This window comes from Lissotriton vulgaris, chromosome 7 (assembly GCF_964263255.1).
Source record: "Lissotriton vulgaris chromosome 7, aLisVul1.2, whole genome shotgun sequence".
Taxonomy (NCBI): domain Eukaryota; kingdom Metazoa; phylum Chordata; class Amphibia; order Caudata; family Salamandridae; genus Lissotriton; species Lissotriton vulgaris.
The window spans coordinates 483555751-483573095 of record NC_141695.1 but is presented as its reverse complement, the minus strand read 5'-3'; the positions used below and the strand labels follow the sequence as shown (position 1 = coordinate 483573095).

The 17345-nt window shown below is 39.4% G+C and overlaps 1 protein-coding gene across 1 annotated transcript in view; it reads left to right on the top strand.

Moving 5' to 3' along the window:
* The window catches only part of LOC147701920 (germ cell-specific gene 1-like protein), a 111354-nt gene that overhangs the window by 60623 nt on the left and 33386 nt on the right, over nt 1–17345 (top strand). The window contains exons 2-4 of the mRNA XM_086928725.1: nt 2016–2063; nt 8051–8203; nt 9618–9729. Coding sequence (XP_086784851.1) covers nt 2016–2063; nt 8051–8203; nt 9618–9729 — 313 coding nt within the window. The remainder of the gene's footprint in view (nt 1–2015; nt 2064–8050; nt 8204–9617; nt 9730–17345) is intronic.

The following is a 17345-nucleotide window of genomic DNA, read 5'->3' as shown; positions in this document are numbered from 1 at the left end:
TGGCGATAGCCACCGCCAGCCTGGCGGGGGAAATCCGCCCGCCATCCTTCCCTGTATTCCCCCCGCCATATTAGAATGGCGGGGGGACCAGGGCGGAGCAAAACACCACCCGCCACTTTTCTGCCCCGGTCCCCTTGCGGCGGGGCGGAAAAGGAGTAACATGCAGGCGGTGTCTGTCAGACACCGCCCGCAATATTACAATGGGCATTTTTCAATGCCTTTCCGTGGCGGCAATGCCGCCACGGAAAGGCATGCGGTGTTCACTCTGGGGGCCCCCTGTGGGCCCCCAGAGTGAAGGCCAAAGGGGGGTGGCACACGGGGGTACCTGTGGTACCCCCCTGCATTTACATAATCAAAGCAGTAGGCACAGCGCAGTGCCTTCCTCTTTGATTATGTAAATGCTGCAAAGCATTTTTAGTATTGTGGCGGGCGGAGCACAGAGCTCCGCCCGCCACAATACTAAAAATACAGGATGTGCCCGCCACAGTGGCGGGCACATCCTAATGGTGCGTGCGGGACCCCCGCCCTTAGGGCGCGCGGTCCCGATTTCCGATAGGATGGCGGGCGGGCAAAGCCCGCCCGCCATCCTAATGGGGCCCTTAGTGTTTATAAGTCCTACTTAGGGGTGCCATATTAATATTTAAAAGAAAAGTTTATGACTGTAAAAAGGGTTATTTGATAAGTTGAATTTGAGGTTTTAAATTTAGGCTTGCAGTCATGTTTTCACAGTCACAGTAGTGGGTAGCAAAATCTGTTGGGCAGTCCACCAGTGACATTTATCTTACAGGACCTAGTACCATGTACTAGGGACTGATAAGCAAGTAAAATACGCCAATTAGGAGTATAGCAATTCTCAACATATTTTAGGGCTCTGGCACATGGACTGGAGCCTGGTTAGCAGGGTCCCAATGCCCAGTGCACAGTGTAAAAAAACAGCAACATCAGTCCAAAACAAACGGAAGTGATCATGGCATACAGATTGGAAAGTATAATAATAATTGGTAAAAATGACAAGGTCAAATCAGCACTGCTAAAATGCGCAACTTCCAAAAAAGTGTCACACGAGATATTGTCATTGTGGTGAAGTGCAGTAGATTATAAATGTTTCTGTATCTTTAACATCTGTAATGCAAAAAAGCCAAAGTTTTTCCCCAACAATCAAGCTAATCATTAAATAAGTAAATTAATTTATGAATTACCTCATAGGTTTGTGAATTCAATGATGAGGGTATAAAAGAAAATCTAAGCTCACATGTAGATTTACAGGCTTTTATGTCTGGAAGAACAAAATGGAAATGTTATAAAAATTGTTTGAAAATTGTTTTCCAGCAAGATCAATACTTGAAATGCCTAACATGGTAACAGCTAGATATATGTCATAGAATGAAGATTTTCTCTTGGTGTCTCTTTTTACCATGCCATGAAACGGGGGACTAGTTTTAAGTGCTGTGCTCAATATTCCATCAATCAATCAATTAGCATTTGTAGAGCGTGGTACTGTCATCCCTGTGGGCATCTGGGCACTGGGGTCCAAGGTTTCAGTCAAAATGCCAGTTCTTGGAGGAAACGGCAGGAAGAGGGAAGAAACAAGTGAAAAAGGCAAAACAGAGGACAGAAAAACAAGCAGGAAAAGGCAAAACAAAGCAGAAGGGGGCAAAACAAAGGGCAGAAAAACAAGCAGAATACGGCAAAACAGAGGGCAGAAAACGAGCAGGAAAGGCAAAGCAGAGCAAGAAATGAGCAGAAGAGGCACAAACAGATGGCAGGTAGACAGGCAGCAGAGGATAGTTGATGCTAGGCATGAGAACTGTTGCTGGGGGGGCTGGCACAAGGAACTGCTCCTGTATTTGTACGTGAATAACATGCATTTGTGTTGTTATATGTTTATCAAGTTGATGTAGCGTTGTTTGCCTGATGCCTGTGTATATATGTTAGCAGATGTTTATGTCATTACCTCACAAGGAGTCGTATCTGCTTCTTTATTATTTATTAACACTGGATAATTTTTCTTATAGCTGAAAAATGCCGAAGCTTTATTACTCTGACTCCACAAGAGGATCGAGGTAAATATATTTTGAGTTTATACAGTTATCAGCATTTCTTGTACAGAAGAGGCATGTGTGGTAACAGGTTGGTTCGCTATGATTGTGGTCTTGGTACCCTTCAAAAATGTTATGTCTGTGGTGACATAACACATTAGGAGCTTCATTTGAAAGGTATTGCCTCTTCTACTTTGGATCTGTTGAGAAATGGAATGATTCCCCTAGACTTTAACTTGTAAATACACAAAGAAACTATTCAAATTGAATAATATAATATGAACTTTTCTTCTTGTGAATACTTATGCTGGACATTCGTATGTTTCCAATTGAAAGATGAGATTGTGGATGTATAACTTTGACAATCAGGATTAATTTTGACCTGTTGATAAATTTTGATTTTGAAAATGTTCAATGATAATAGCGACATCCCAAAATAACTGATGCAACAATACTGGTGATTTCCTGTATAATTTTGTACCGTGGGGATTTGAACTAACAGAAATAAATATGGAATAATGGAATATGGTGCTTTTTTCCTCTAGCAGTATGACTAACAGGAATATGGTGAGCTTAATATGCAGGGCCACTGTTGGCGTTCTTCCCAACAGAATTTTACTGTCCTCCATATAAAATATTTTTTTGATACTCGGTAGTCGAGCAGGAAAATATTTTCCACTTTCTTAAAAAAAAGCATTCATGTTTTCCCTTTAACCAAATTTGTATATTGAAATTGATCCAGTTTTATTATTGTGTATGCAGGAGTGTCATTTCCACTTTCTGTACCTTTCTCTGGCCCTGCATACTGATTGCTTGTGGCTGACAGTTTGCCTACCTGGATTTATTCTAGTCTCTTGGAATCATGTTGATTCACAGGAGAACAATGTTAATGTCTAAGGTAATTTTGACAATTTATAGAGGTCATTTATAGCAAGAAATAGCTGATAGGGCCCCTCTAGGCAGTATCTTCTGGTAATTGAGAGAAATTCTTGTAAGCAAGTCCATCCTGGTGAGTTTTCACAACACAGCCATGCTACCTTAAGATGCCCCTGCTAGTACTTTGAATTTGGGGATCTGGTTTATTGAAACAAGTATTGAAGGGTACATGCGATGTATACCTGTAGCAATATGTCATCATGTGTCATTTAGCAAATCCACTTGACATGCGAGATAGCATGAGCGTGTTGATGTGAGCTGTGACAGCGCTCCAACACCTCCCTAGTCAGGCTTACAGTGTTAACCACCATAATGATTACTCTTATATCATCGTTGGCACATTTACCCAGTTTTGGCTTGCATAGGGCATGCTGCAGGCGGAGAGGTGGGGCAGGGGAGGGGCAGGGGCAGGTTCGGGGTGGTAGTAAACTCGGACATACGAGGGAATGGAGGAACGGTACGTTCCTCCGTTCTGCCGTATGTCCGAGTTTACTACCCCCAACCTTGGCCCTCCCCCGCCCACCGCCCGCAGCATGCCCTATGCGAGCCGCCACTGCATTTACCTAAGCATAGCGACTGTACTTGAAGGACAGCCAGAAAGAGCCCTTCATAGATGGACTGGGGACCATTAGGATCAATAGCTGTTACTGGTCACTTCCCTGCTGAGTGTCTATATTCCATTTCACTGAGCATGGCCCAAAAGCTAGTGTTGACAGGGATGGCAAATTAAGAAGAGTTAAAGTAAATCAATAGCATCTCTGAACTGCCATAGCAGACCTTGTGGAACAACACCCTGAGTTTCAGCGGGTGACTTCTCATCTCATCACAATTAGTAGAATGTTATTATTTGAGACTTGAGGAGTTTGCATATGGTTCTTGGTATCAGAATGGAAAAATGGAGGGAAGAGATTTAATTAGTTTAAGGAGCCAAATGCTGGTAATCCCAAACTGACTCAAAATAACTGGAGTGACAGATGTCGAAAATTAGGGAGGTTTGAGTGTCAATTCCTAGGAGTATTAGAAGGGAAATGCCTGAACCCACTTGTGAGATGTATTAAGGGACATATTTCTCATCTCTCCAGTGGAATGTAGCATGCCTTAATGGGACTCTGAGCCTTCTCGCTTCCTTTAGGCCTTTTCCAGATTTTCAGTATTCCAGACTTCAAATATTCCACCAATATTTTATGTTCGTAGCTTGTTTATAACAGACAAAACCCATAATTTTTTATTGTAGACCAAATAAAACAAATATTTTTATTGCTATAAAAAGCAGTAATCTCTCAAAATTCATTCAGCAAATATAAAATAGCTCATCAGGTCACAATCATTAGTATAGAAAGAAATTAAGTCCATCTCATGGATTCACTCATTATGAAACCGGCTTTGATTGTAAATCTTTTTTCTTGTTTACCTCCGCATCTATAGCTCTTGAGTAGTTAAAAAAGGTAGAAATAACTTTTATGAAGGTTTTGAAATTCTCTGATATTGGACACAACAAAGCTTTATTACTTATAAATCAGGTGTGCTTTGTGATGTCTTTAATCTTCTTATATACCTTCCTGCGTAGAGAGAATCATAAACACACTTGAGTAAAGACAGTACAAATCAGAATTGCAGTTTATGTAATCAATTATCTTAAACCCAGTTACCTCTCCTACCACACATGTATGTTATGCTTGCATTTTCTTGGATCCTGTACTTCGCTCCCCTACCTATTAGCTATGTTCATGCTAAAGAAATACCATATACATACATACATCTTAGGTGACCAGCTCTCTTTGCATCCCTGATTATCTAATAACGTACGCTATTGTGCCTGTACAATCCATTTGATTGTTACTAGGCCTCAGCCGCTTTTTTGTTATGCTGGCATTATCTTGCCTAATATGCGGCATTTCACATTACACAAAATTCCCAAATTACACTATTATGCCACCTTTCACATACCCCTAGTTGTAACTTGACCTAGGAGACCCTCAGTATCCTCGTAACATTTACTCATATTGCGTAGCGTGCTCTCTATATTTAGTGTCCCATTGCATCAATTCTTAGATTTGATATCTAATTCTAATGTTACTTGGAAACCTACCAGTATCACATGAGATGCAGTTGTTATTCTCGAAGAGGGAGTAGATTTACTTTATCGCAAAGGCCTTTTAACAGTCTAACAAGCTTTGACCTATTTCTTTCCTCTATTCAGAAGAAATTTCCCTCTTTATAAGTTTCCTTGCACAAAATAATTTCCCATGGTGGATGTACCATGTTAATTTGTGTAAGAGCGTAGTTTGTAATCAATTGTCCTATTTACCCAGTCTTCTTTTAATATGATTTCTAAGTTAAAGTATATTAAAGAGTATTTAGAAATAATAGTATTGCAGATTAAGGTAATTAACATTTTAAATGTCCACATTTTTCATTCTAACAAAGAAACGTCTACCCTAGCAATACAATACAAAGTTTGCCAATATATCTGAACACATAGGTGACTTAAGAATGACAGTAGTATTACAAGGGCAACCACATCATTGTCTCCTCTTCTCAACCAATCTATAGGTTACAATATTTTGGCAAAAAGTTAGCTAAGGTTACCATCTCACACCAGGTTATTATGGACACATTTCCCTGTCCTACATTATTCACCTACAGATCATTGGTTGTTAATGTTTTTGTCTATTAAGTTCTATGGAAGCAAAAGAGGGCAATAACAGTCAGCATGAATTAGGTATTGCACAACGTCCAGACCTGAAGACAATGTCCCCGGTAACCTGGAGAAAGGTGGGAACATAAAAATGGTGTTGCACCACTACCCTTGCGCGCATATTTTATCCTAATATTTTTTTGTTTAATTCAGAGCAATGGTTACCATTTGAATTATGTATATCAGAATTTAAAGTTCATCTAATTAGTAGTTGCTCAAAAAAGTAATACTCTTATGTTTAGTTATTTTATATAAGTTCATGCATACTCATGATATAGAATATGAATCTTCTTTAATACGGCTTTTGGATCTTGCATATAGGATTGCATATTTTTGACGTGTGGGAAGATGCATTAATTCTTGAGAGCTGACTAATTTCTGAGACATAACCTTTGCTAGAAGCTGTTGTTCTTCGGGGGAGTCAATTACTGATTTATGAACCATGGATAAAATTTAAACATGGGTACAGTGAATTGGTGTAGATAAAAATTCTTCAATAGACAGCGATCCTGAAGTATCCCAGAGAAGTAATTCCTAAAACAATTCCTCTATATAGTTACAATACCATGTATTGATCAATTAAATATTGTTGTCTAAGGTATTTAATTCCAGCTATAATTAACAATTTTCTTCCTCTATCCCTGCATTGGAATAGAATGTTTTGATCATTGTTTAAATTTGTCTAGACTTTGCTTTGATATACTGTAGAATTAAGTCTCACATCTTCTCTTAGTCTACTCAGCACACCTGAATTATGCCATGCCTTTCTTTGATTAAAGAATTCTCATTTGAAGAAGTACACATTTTTAATGCAAGACTCAGCATCAAGCATGGATGGTTGAAGACAACATTTCTTTATCAATGTCTTTGTTTATAACAGTTGGATTACTCTTTAGTTTATTATGCACGTGTTTATGAATAATACGTGATGTAGCTCAAATCTTGCTCCTAAGCAATGAAACACTTTACAGGGAGTGTGGGGACTAACTGAACAAGAGTATTATAGGGCAGGGGAGGAGAATTGTGGGAGAGTGCAGTACACACAATGAGGGAGGGTTTGAATACTGTGAAGATCAGGCTGCTGGTGAGTAGGGACACCTTGGCCATGAGGAAGATGGAGGGCTAGGGTTGTTGTGGTGTGTTTGGGAATTTAGAGTGGGCCCTCTGCAGATATATAAAATTAAGAAGAGGTTACAGTAGCTTGGTCAGGATTGTTCAAAATATTAAGGTCTAACCACTGTCATTTATAGAATGTCCAGGTCTAATAAAACAGATTTACACAATTGATATATGCAATCAATACATTGTCCCCGGAGGTAACATTTAAATCTTCATTTTAGTCTGCTCTTTTCGTGGAGTTTGAAACTATTTCCGCTTCATATCCATCCTCCTCATTGTCCAAGATAAGCTGGTGTTGCTTTAAACGTCGGCTTGGCATTCTAGCTACTTTAACCAAAGAAAACATCTGTGTCATATTAAAAATACCCCTTCACCACAAAAGGTGTTACATTAGTGTCCTTGAGGCCAGAATGTGTTACTTGCTAGTTCATATTTCAGAAAGAAGCTCATCTAAGTTAATGCCGTCTCAATGCTGCATTCAACCTTTCACTCACTAGTTGATGATTGTACAAAGCAATAAATAACCCTTGAAGGGGGATAAATTCTAGAAACACCTCTAATATAATATTCTTACAGGCTCCACTGTACCAGTAGCAGAGTAGACCCCCCCTGTTCTTTCTAGTAACTATTGTCTGGCCCTACCACTAGTCTATCAGGGTTTGCTACCTTGGTGATGAAGGAGGGGCTAGCAAGGGGAGTAGTTGGGAGCACACTGAATACAGCCCACTTGCTCTCCTTCCATTACTATGATGGTCATAGTACTCTTTACTTCAGAACCTGGTTCTCACCTTTAGTAGTTCACCTAAACATCTCTGGCCAGGACTTGTTGTTGTACCCACAAGTGTCCTGTGCTCCTCATGAGCTAGCAGTGTATTCAAAATAACACCCATATAATTCAAACAATCGTCTCTCTCATAAGAACCCACAAATAATAGAATTTATGAATGCCCAGAGAATCATTTTAGAAAATATAAATAAAAAAGAAACACATTCAGCCGGCACACAAGAACTTACATTTTACTAGGCAGTACTTCTTTTTAAAACAAATATAGTAATTGAATAAACATGATTCCTTACATGCTGGTGGTCCTTTTCTAAGCCTAATCCATAATTCCATCGAGTGCTGGCTGAATGTGTTGAGATTAGTTTCTCCAAGCAATCATCAGGGCATATGTGCATACAAATCTCTGCTAGTTATAGTAACCTCATTGTTCTGGTGGAAATATTCATGTTGTTACTGTGCTTTTTGTCCATTCAGGTGTCTTGTGGCTTTCGATTGTGGCTGAGTTACTTTATATCATCTTGCTTCTCGCTGGAGTTAGTCTCATGTCCATTGAAGTTTGCCACTACACCACGTTTATCGATGGGTTAAAGCTGAATGCGTTTGCTGCAATAGTCACCGTTCTGTCAGGTACATTTACAATACTTCCTTTTGTTTTATCACTACTCCTTTACTTAGCTGGTTTACAGTGTCAATCAATACTCAGTGAGTGCGTAAGTGTTTCTATTGCAACCCTACCCACTTTCTCAAGAATACTACTATTGCTGCCAAAATGTTTGCAAAATGCTCTGTCTGTTGGTTAAGGTAAATCTTGACATGTTTTATGTTTTTTGACCAAATAGATTACACCTGGCTTTAAATTCGCAAAAAAGCTGTTTTAAAATAATATGCTACCAATGTGAGCATTGATATTTGCTGGAAATAGTACTTGAGGGAAAATATTAGCAGTTTGAACAGAAAAATTATACATTGGCGTGCACTTATGAAAAACTTTCTACAACCCCTATTCAATATAGCACTCTGACTCTTCAGTGTCTCGTTCTTGCTAGCAAATTGAAAGGGTCATATGTTAGTATATAGTATCCTCCTTCCATGAGCAAAAAGTGAACATTCTCTGTGTGCTAGCTTCTTGAGATAGCACATCCGTCATTTATTTTTTGGTTATTGGATCCTGGCATGTGTGTGATGGACTCTAAGAGGGTACCACTAAGTGCAAATAGGAGTTGTGTGGCCATTTAATAATCAAAAGGCAAAGTTTTAGTTCTGGCCCTCCAGTGTGACTAGATTGTGAAATCCTTGGAACATTATTTTAGCTGCTTGAGTCCATCATTTGTTAACTTCAAAAAATGGATTAACCATCAATAAGCGCTGTATGAAAAGAAATAAATAAGGGTTAGCAGCAACATGTTGTGATTACAATTAAAGTCCTGCCCTAACCACACACACATGGAATATTGAAGTGAACTAACCTTTATTTGTCTTACTGGTTATGTTTAGTCATATTTCTAGAATAGGTTACCGCCTCCTTCTTGGTTAGTAAAGAGACTGTTAGCAATCTAGGACTTTTCTGATAATGCACTCTGGGTTTTGGTTTTATTTCATTTAACTAAAGAGACTAACACACATGAAATCAGTGATTTGTAGGTGAAAAGTTCAGAACTGAAGACTGTCTGTAATAACCTGGAGTGAGGTGGTCACCCTATTGTCACATACGATACTCTGAGGAGGAACATTATGTGAGGAACAAAAAACTTCAGACAATAACAAACCTCCAGAGTACTTGGCCACCTCTCTTTTAGAATCCCTTGTCTATCAGTTAATTAGGCACTCATCTGGATACTAGTAATGTATCCTCTACCCTGAACAACAATACTGTGGTATTGAAAACTCAAATTGATTGTTTGAAAGAAAGATAATTGTGTGTAGCTAGCTAGATCCAGCTCCACTGCAGTCTACAGTTACACTAAAAGACAATTCTACTACAATTATCTAGTTGAAAAATGTATTTACTCTTCTTTGTTCATATACATATTTATTTGCAAAGGACTCTTTGGAATGGTGGCACACATGATGTACACAACGGTATTTCAAATGACGGTGAACCTCGGCCCAGAGGACTGGAAGCCACAGACGTGGGATTACGGGTGGTCTTACTGGTGAGCGACTCATAAATATCTTAATAGAAAATATGTATTGCAAACATGTAATTTCCATTCCACACACTCAAACATTTGCCCATGCTCACCTACACACCAAGCATCTAAACATTGCTGCTTAATCATTTTCACACCAAATATAGCCTCAACATACCAGGCAACTAAACATTTCCCCCATTGTCGTCATCTACACACTAAGCGAACATTGCCACATGCCCCTTTATTTTAAGTACTCATGGTGTTATGATCATCTACACACTAAACATTGTCCCATCCACCTACATACCAACTAAACATTGCCCATAGGATCATCTGCACACCAAACATTTCTCCAGTGAATTTCTAAATGCAAAACAACTGACCATTGCCCATGATCAAGTGCAACTCATAGAAAATGCCTATAACTATGCATCAAGTTTCAAGAAATGAAGCAATAAGAATAAAAACAAGTTATGTTTATCAAAAATGCATGACACATACTCTTAGGAGTGCTTAGAATCAAAGACAAAAAATTGTAGCATGTTGTACAGCTTTCAAATATAGTATTCTGCTATGAGGCGTGCTATGTTATATAGAGAAATCATTAATTTTAACCTATTGTGGAAATGGTATGTATATGCTTTTTAAGCTATTACTGGATAGATATATAACTTCATTAATGCATTCAGTATTTCCTTCTAATTTAAGTTTCCAGTTATCATTAAAAAAGCTTTCTGTACTTAGTATCTTAGTGTATTGTGTAAGAATAAGTACACAATACACCAAGATACTAGAATAGTCCCCGAAGCCACATATTTAGGGGTAAAGGTGACCACAGATTTAGATAATCTAGTAGGGCTTAATATGAACCCACTATTAGGTAAAGTAAAAAGAAATACCGAAAGGATTCACAATTTACACCTGACACTAATGGGTAGGATAAACGTCATTAAGATGATCACTTTTCCGAAATTTCTGTACCTTTTTAGAGCGATCCCATTGTTTTTCAATCAGTCTTGGTTCAGGAAACTGGAAATAATACTTAATAGACTGATCTGGGCTCAAGGAAAGACTAGAAGAGAGTATCGATACATGGTACTTCCGAGGGCGAAGGGGGGATAGGGGGCCCCGGATTTTAGACTCTATTATTGGGCAGCAGTTTTGCAGTATACACAGAGGTTATTAGGTGGTGGGGGAAACGAGAATCAAGCTGGCAGATTAGGCTACATGAATGTATATAGAGCACTAGTGGGGGAGGAAGCCGAGAATGGCCTGTTGAAAACAGTTGACTACAACTACTTTAAACATACTAGGTTTAAGACTCTACGAGCAGCATACAATGTTTGGAAGGTGGTGGTGAAAAAACTTGTCATTGGCAGATATAACTACTACACACGCTTGTATAATAATCATTCACTGCCAGGGGACATATTCAGGGACACAACTATGAAGGATTGGGACAATAAGGGGATCAAGAAGATAGGGGATTTACTGGACACGGAGGGGGTGATTCGACAATTTCAGGATTTACAAACGAAATATGGGATAATGGGGAACAACTTTTTAAAATATCTACAGGTAAGAAGTTATCTCGTAAATAAAAGAGGTGGATTAATAGGGTTTGAGCATAGTAGAATTATGGATTATTTTGAGAGGACGAACCACTGTACAATTCGACAGCTGTATGCAGAATTGTATATATTAAAAACTGATGATAGAGATAAATTCGCTACCAAATGGGTGGAAAAGGTGGGCGCGTCCTTGGAGGATCTACAGACATCTTTGGATTTAGGTCATACAGTTCTATGCTCTGCGACATTACAATTGCAACATTATAAGACACTATGCTCCTTATATCACACGCCAGCCAGAATTGCACAGTGGGGTGGAGACACAGGAATCACTTGTCCATGCTGTGCTGCAAGAGAGGTGGTCATTGTTCATATGTTCGCCTAATGCCCCCAATTACATACACTAAAAGGGGCAATTGAGGATTTTTTGGAGAACTCACTGGGAATGTAGAGTAAATTGTCGGATGATATAATAATCCTAGGAGTGTCGGGAGGGACAGAGGACCACCATATAGAATTTCTGTTTTTGGTCGCGGCGGTGTACCGAATTGGAATTGCAAGGGCATGGCTCGACAGGGTTCCCCCAACATTTCAAACGTGGATAGCAAGGTTGATCTCCACATATAATTTGGAGAAAGCTATCTACGAAAGGAAGGGTAGGAGGGCGAGAGCATTGGGTGAAAGAATCTGGCAACCATTAGATCTGTGGAAAAATAGTTAGAACTGTGGAAGGATACCCACAGTCGGATTAGGAGAAGAAAGGAGTAGATAGAAAGTACTTAATGTTAATGTTATGATTTACATCAAATTTGTTGATATTGTTTGGAAAACACTTGAGTGAATATGATTTTATGTTTTGAATTCTTTTTGTGCTGTATTGGAAAATACTGTAAAATGGGGTGAAAACTTTGAATAAAAAGATTTAAAAAAAAAAAGCTTTCTAATGTAACACTCCATTAGCTGCTGATTGGTTCTTAAAAATACCACACAACCTGTCACTGCTAGGAGTAATATTTTACATTCCTGGCTTTTGATTTCAAACCCAATGCAGTTTCAAAGCTGTATTCTTACATCACATCATCTAAACCAATTGGACAACCACACAGCAAAACATCAGCTGCGGCCCGTCGGGGGAAATCCAGGGTGACGTTTCGATCTGCTCTATCACACCCTGGTCCAGCATCTCTTTCAGCATCTTCTTAACCTCCTCGCGTGCAATGAATGGGACCTTTCTCACCCTGTGTTGCATAGGTATGGCATCATCACGCAGAACAATTTTATGCACATAACCCCTCAACTCTCCTATATGCTCATCAAACAGACCATTCATCCCTTCAACTATCGAATCTGTGGTTATACTATCTACCACCATCACCTGTTGTGCTGCTCTAGGATTTATTATTATTCCTAGGTCATACTGTTGCCCCCATCCTAAAATTGCAGGACCAGATTTGGCTACATACACCTTTCCTTCAGCTGAGCGATCCTTGAATGATATTGCACATACCATAAACCCAATTACATCTATACTTTCACCCTGATAACCACAGGCATTAATGTCACTAGCAGATAGCTGCACATCCTTCCAATTTGCTAAATACATGTCCTTGGGAATAATAGTCCATAAGGATCCAGGATCAACCATTAGCTGGACCTCAATTTTATCAATAAAAAACAGAGCTTTTGGTCTGAATCTTCTTCCAGGCTCGCCTTCATTCACGCCATCCCCACCTAGACACAATATTTTGTTGGCACCCTCAATACTAACGATATCTCTTACTTCTTCCCTGTTCCCAATAACAGCTACTTTATCAACGTTTGCACCCCTACACATCTTTGCAAAATGTCCTTTCCTCCCACACTTCCTACACATCTTATCAATTGCAAAGCATCTCCTGAAGTCCGAACTGTGAAAAGTACTCCCACACCTACTACACATTCTTCCTTGGAATCTATTCCTGTCATTGCCTGAGAACGCATTGTTAAATCTCCTCTGACTATTTCCTCCCTGATCTACACTCTTCTTATTCACAACAGCAACCTCATCATGATCAACACAAGAAACTCCATTCCCTTGAACATTTTCCTTTGTGTTATCTTTCCTTTCCATCTCTTTCATGCATGCGTTCGATTCCTCGACCACTTTTGCTATATCAATGGCCATTTGTAGGGTAGGATTTTTTGCCGCCCACAGTTTTTCCTGCATCTTTTTGTTCCGGCATTGTACTATCAGCTGGTCTCTTATCATTTCGTCTCTTATCTCTCCAAAATTACATTTAATTGACAGCTCGCGTAACCTGGCCACAAATTGATCTACTGATTCCTCATTCCTTTGGGGTTGGGTGTAAAATTTGTGCCTTGCCATGACAATATTTACTTCTTTTGCGTATTGTTTTTTCATCCGAGCTTTGGCTTCTGTGTATACATTGGTTATTGCCCTACCATCTTGGTTTACTGCTACCGGAAGATATTTAAAAGAATGTTGTCCTTCTTTGCCTAATGCACTTAACAAGAGGGCTTTTTTTCTAATTGCACTGAAGTCTTTTCCATCGAGTGCCTCGATATAGTTCTCAAAAATGTCTATCCATTCATCCCACTCGATGGGTGGATCTCCAGTAGTTTGTAGGAACAATGGAGGTGCAATGACATTCAGATTTTCCATTTCAAAATTCTTTAAAGGAGCACTAATCCCTTTGACACAGAGATCGTCAAGCTCAATTGAGAGATAGTCACGCTCAGTTAAAATGTCAACTCTTCCTCATTAAACGTGCAAAATGTGCTTCCCCACTCTTTTTCAACTCTCTCAATATAGAAAATGTTTTAGTAGTGACCTTTCAATGTACGCTGCTTTGAGTCCTATAAACAAACAAATACAATTTGTAAATGATTCTCTCACCCTTTAATTCATCTGCGGAGACTCGTATCCGTTATTAGATGTCTTTTCCAGTCACTCGATATGCCATTTGAATCATCTGTTTCCATTTGGTGCCATGTTTATTACTTGCGATGTGTTGCGGTGTCGGTTGCTTAGATACCAAATGAGCTTTAAGATGGCCGCCACGTACGTTACATTGCGCAGTCGCGTCACTGCTAGTACGTCACCTCCGTCTATGACGCTTGTTCCCTTCTTGTCGGAGTGCTTCTTTCCTGACACCGGGTAGATGGCTCCGTGAAAAGAAAACAATGACACTGGAATCGAACGGTGAGTCTGCTCGTGTGTCTCTCAGCTCGAGCAAGCCTTTTTAAAAGATGCAGCCTATGCGTTGTCTCTGTTTGTACCGTTGATGCTGGTTAACTCGAGGGAAAAGCCAAATATTCACAGAATATCACAGATACAACACAAATCGTTCCGTTTTCTTTGCAGAAGCTGCGCACCCGCTTTCCTCAATTTCAAAAACGTGCACAGAAATTTCTTTTTGCTGCGGAGTTTTTCCCAAATACAGCATGGAATACAATTCCCTTAGCAGGGTGCACCTCTATACATCTCAACACGAATAGGTGCGCTTCTTTACAATCCCAACCCGAACAGAGTCACAATTCGATACAAGGTGTAAACAGGCAAATGTTCTCCCAAACTCACCAGTTGTTTTGGGAACCTTGTAGGCTTCTGTTCACAGCGTGATATTTCTTGTCTTCAAAGTGGCAAGGATATTTCTATTACAGTACTTCTGACATGAATAAAAGGTTCTTCTTTTCTTCAGAACTTGCGTGGTTCTTTGAGATGGGAGAGTTTTTTTTTTCCTTTTCTTCAAAAATCTGCGTGGTTCTTTTCACCAGTGGAGTTCTCCTCCCTCTGTGGTTGTTCAGCTCCTTCTGCTCATCGTCGCCATGTGTTGTAAATGAAGCTAGTAGACAGATGTACAGCTTAATAAGTGTTTATTAAGCACCACAGAGAATAACTGGTGTTCCCATCAGAAAGCAGGGAGCTAACTGACAAGGCAGAACACAGGAGCAGATGACATCAGGGAAAATAGAATGCAGGGCTTAAAGAGATACAGAGAAACATAAGTGCAGAGAATACAACATGTCGCCATAAGAGAATCCTTAAAACAGCTCCTTTGGCTGCTGATCGAGGCAAGAATCAAGAATCAAATAATAAAGGTCCGGCAAAGAATCTGGAATCTGGTATCTGCTTACGCTCTAACCTGACTTTTAAGGTCCTCTCAACTACATCTCCTCAGTACAACCAGAGTCAAAAGGACAAGATGGGGAGAAAGATCATTTGCACATTTGGTACCGAAGCTGTGGAATGAGCTCCCACTTGACCTCAGATCACTGCAAAATGAATTATCCTTTAGGAAAAAATTCAAGGCCTGGTTGTTTCCTCATTAATTCACTAGTGGCCACCATTTTCATTACAGCACTTACCAGCGCAGGGAAGCCCTTGAGCAGCCATGCGCTTTACAAAATATAAACATAAACATTATTACAGCATTCAAAAAACGACTGGTCATATCCCATATGGCAATAATTATTGGAGGAATGATTATATAATAAGTGTTACAATCTGCAACAAAACATATTATTTACTTTAGTTTTTTTTATAAACAACGGAAATGATTCGGTCACCACTTATAATGGATACTTGGGTTGACAAGTTTTTCTTTAACTGAACAGGGATCCAAAAAATGGGAAACAGCAACCAATGTGTACGCTGTTGCAGCAGGGAGTTTGAGTTTTCAGTCCTGTTGTAATAGATTTTGCATGAGAAGTAGGACTTAGAGATCTTTTTCCAAAATAAAATAGGGAGGTGGGGGAATAGGATATTACAAAAATTGCAAATTTGACACATTGCAAATGCAACAAATTGGGTTATTTGATGCCAGATGAACCACAAAGACAGTAAAGTAAGCAGTGTTTAACCCTCTGGTAGCTTGGAAAAGAAAACAGTCAGTCTTAACTTAGAGGCAACGGGTAAAGTACTAATGAAGCACTCAAACACTAATAAATTAAAAACACAACATAAGAAAAATCCCAAATTGGACTAATGGCTACAGCAGTCGATCTCAAATCTGGAGAACCAGGTTTTAGTCTCGGCAATGATGCCTAAGATCCTGTGATTCTGGACAAATCATTTAATCGTCCATTGCCTTACAAAGATGAATGTGTCCTTGTGTAACACAACTGGTGCTCATGTAAGGCGTACTGATACCTGATACCTTCAAGTCGAGTGCGAGATATATAAAACTCCGGAAAAAAAGAGAAACATTTTATAAATAAAATGACACCAACACAACACAAATCCAATCACAGTCGAACTAGAGATATGAATTTTAAAAAATTCTGATGAAATTGTGCCAACATGCACAAAGTGCCACTTGTGGTTATCTGGTCACGCTAGACTTTGTCAAAGTCACAAGTTGAGACTGACCGCAATGGAGCCTGGGGCGCATTTAGGGAGCTGGTTCTTCCCGGTCAAGAGTTTACCATCCAAAAACACACAAGGTAGTGGGGGTCAAACTAGTCGCACTTCAAAGCAAAGTTAGTAGATACAGGTATTGTCGGATTGGGCGTCATATAGGTGTAAAAATACACCAGAGAGTCTAGTAGGTGCCAATCAATCAGGATAAGATACCCCACTACCTAGGGTACCAGTAATCACAAAACACAGAGTGATATGTACAGTAATATCCACAAAGCAGATACCCTGGCACTCTAATCATTCATTTCTATGGTTTAACAGAACAGTCTTTGGAGCTAAAACAAAGATCACAATGATGAGTGAAACTTTCTATCACAGGAATTATGTATAAAGACAGATATCATTAATTTCTTACAAGTGTTTATTCACAAGTAAATATCAAAGGAAAGGCATTCTTCCTCACTAGTACCACAACCAAAGTTTAAACACTCACAAAAGACAAAATTGATTTCTGTGGTTTCTGTGATGTATTCTTATTCCCACTTCTTAGTCAGGTAGAGTAAGAAACAGCCAACGAGCGTTTCGTCACCACCGTGACTTCCTCAAAGCTGTAAAGATAAGCATAGATACAGCAGTTGGCACATGTGCTGGAAATTTATATATCCGCATTAAACTTCCTTGAGTTAAGTAAAGACAATGTATAT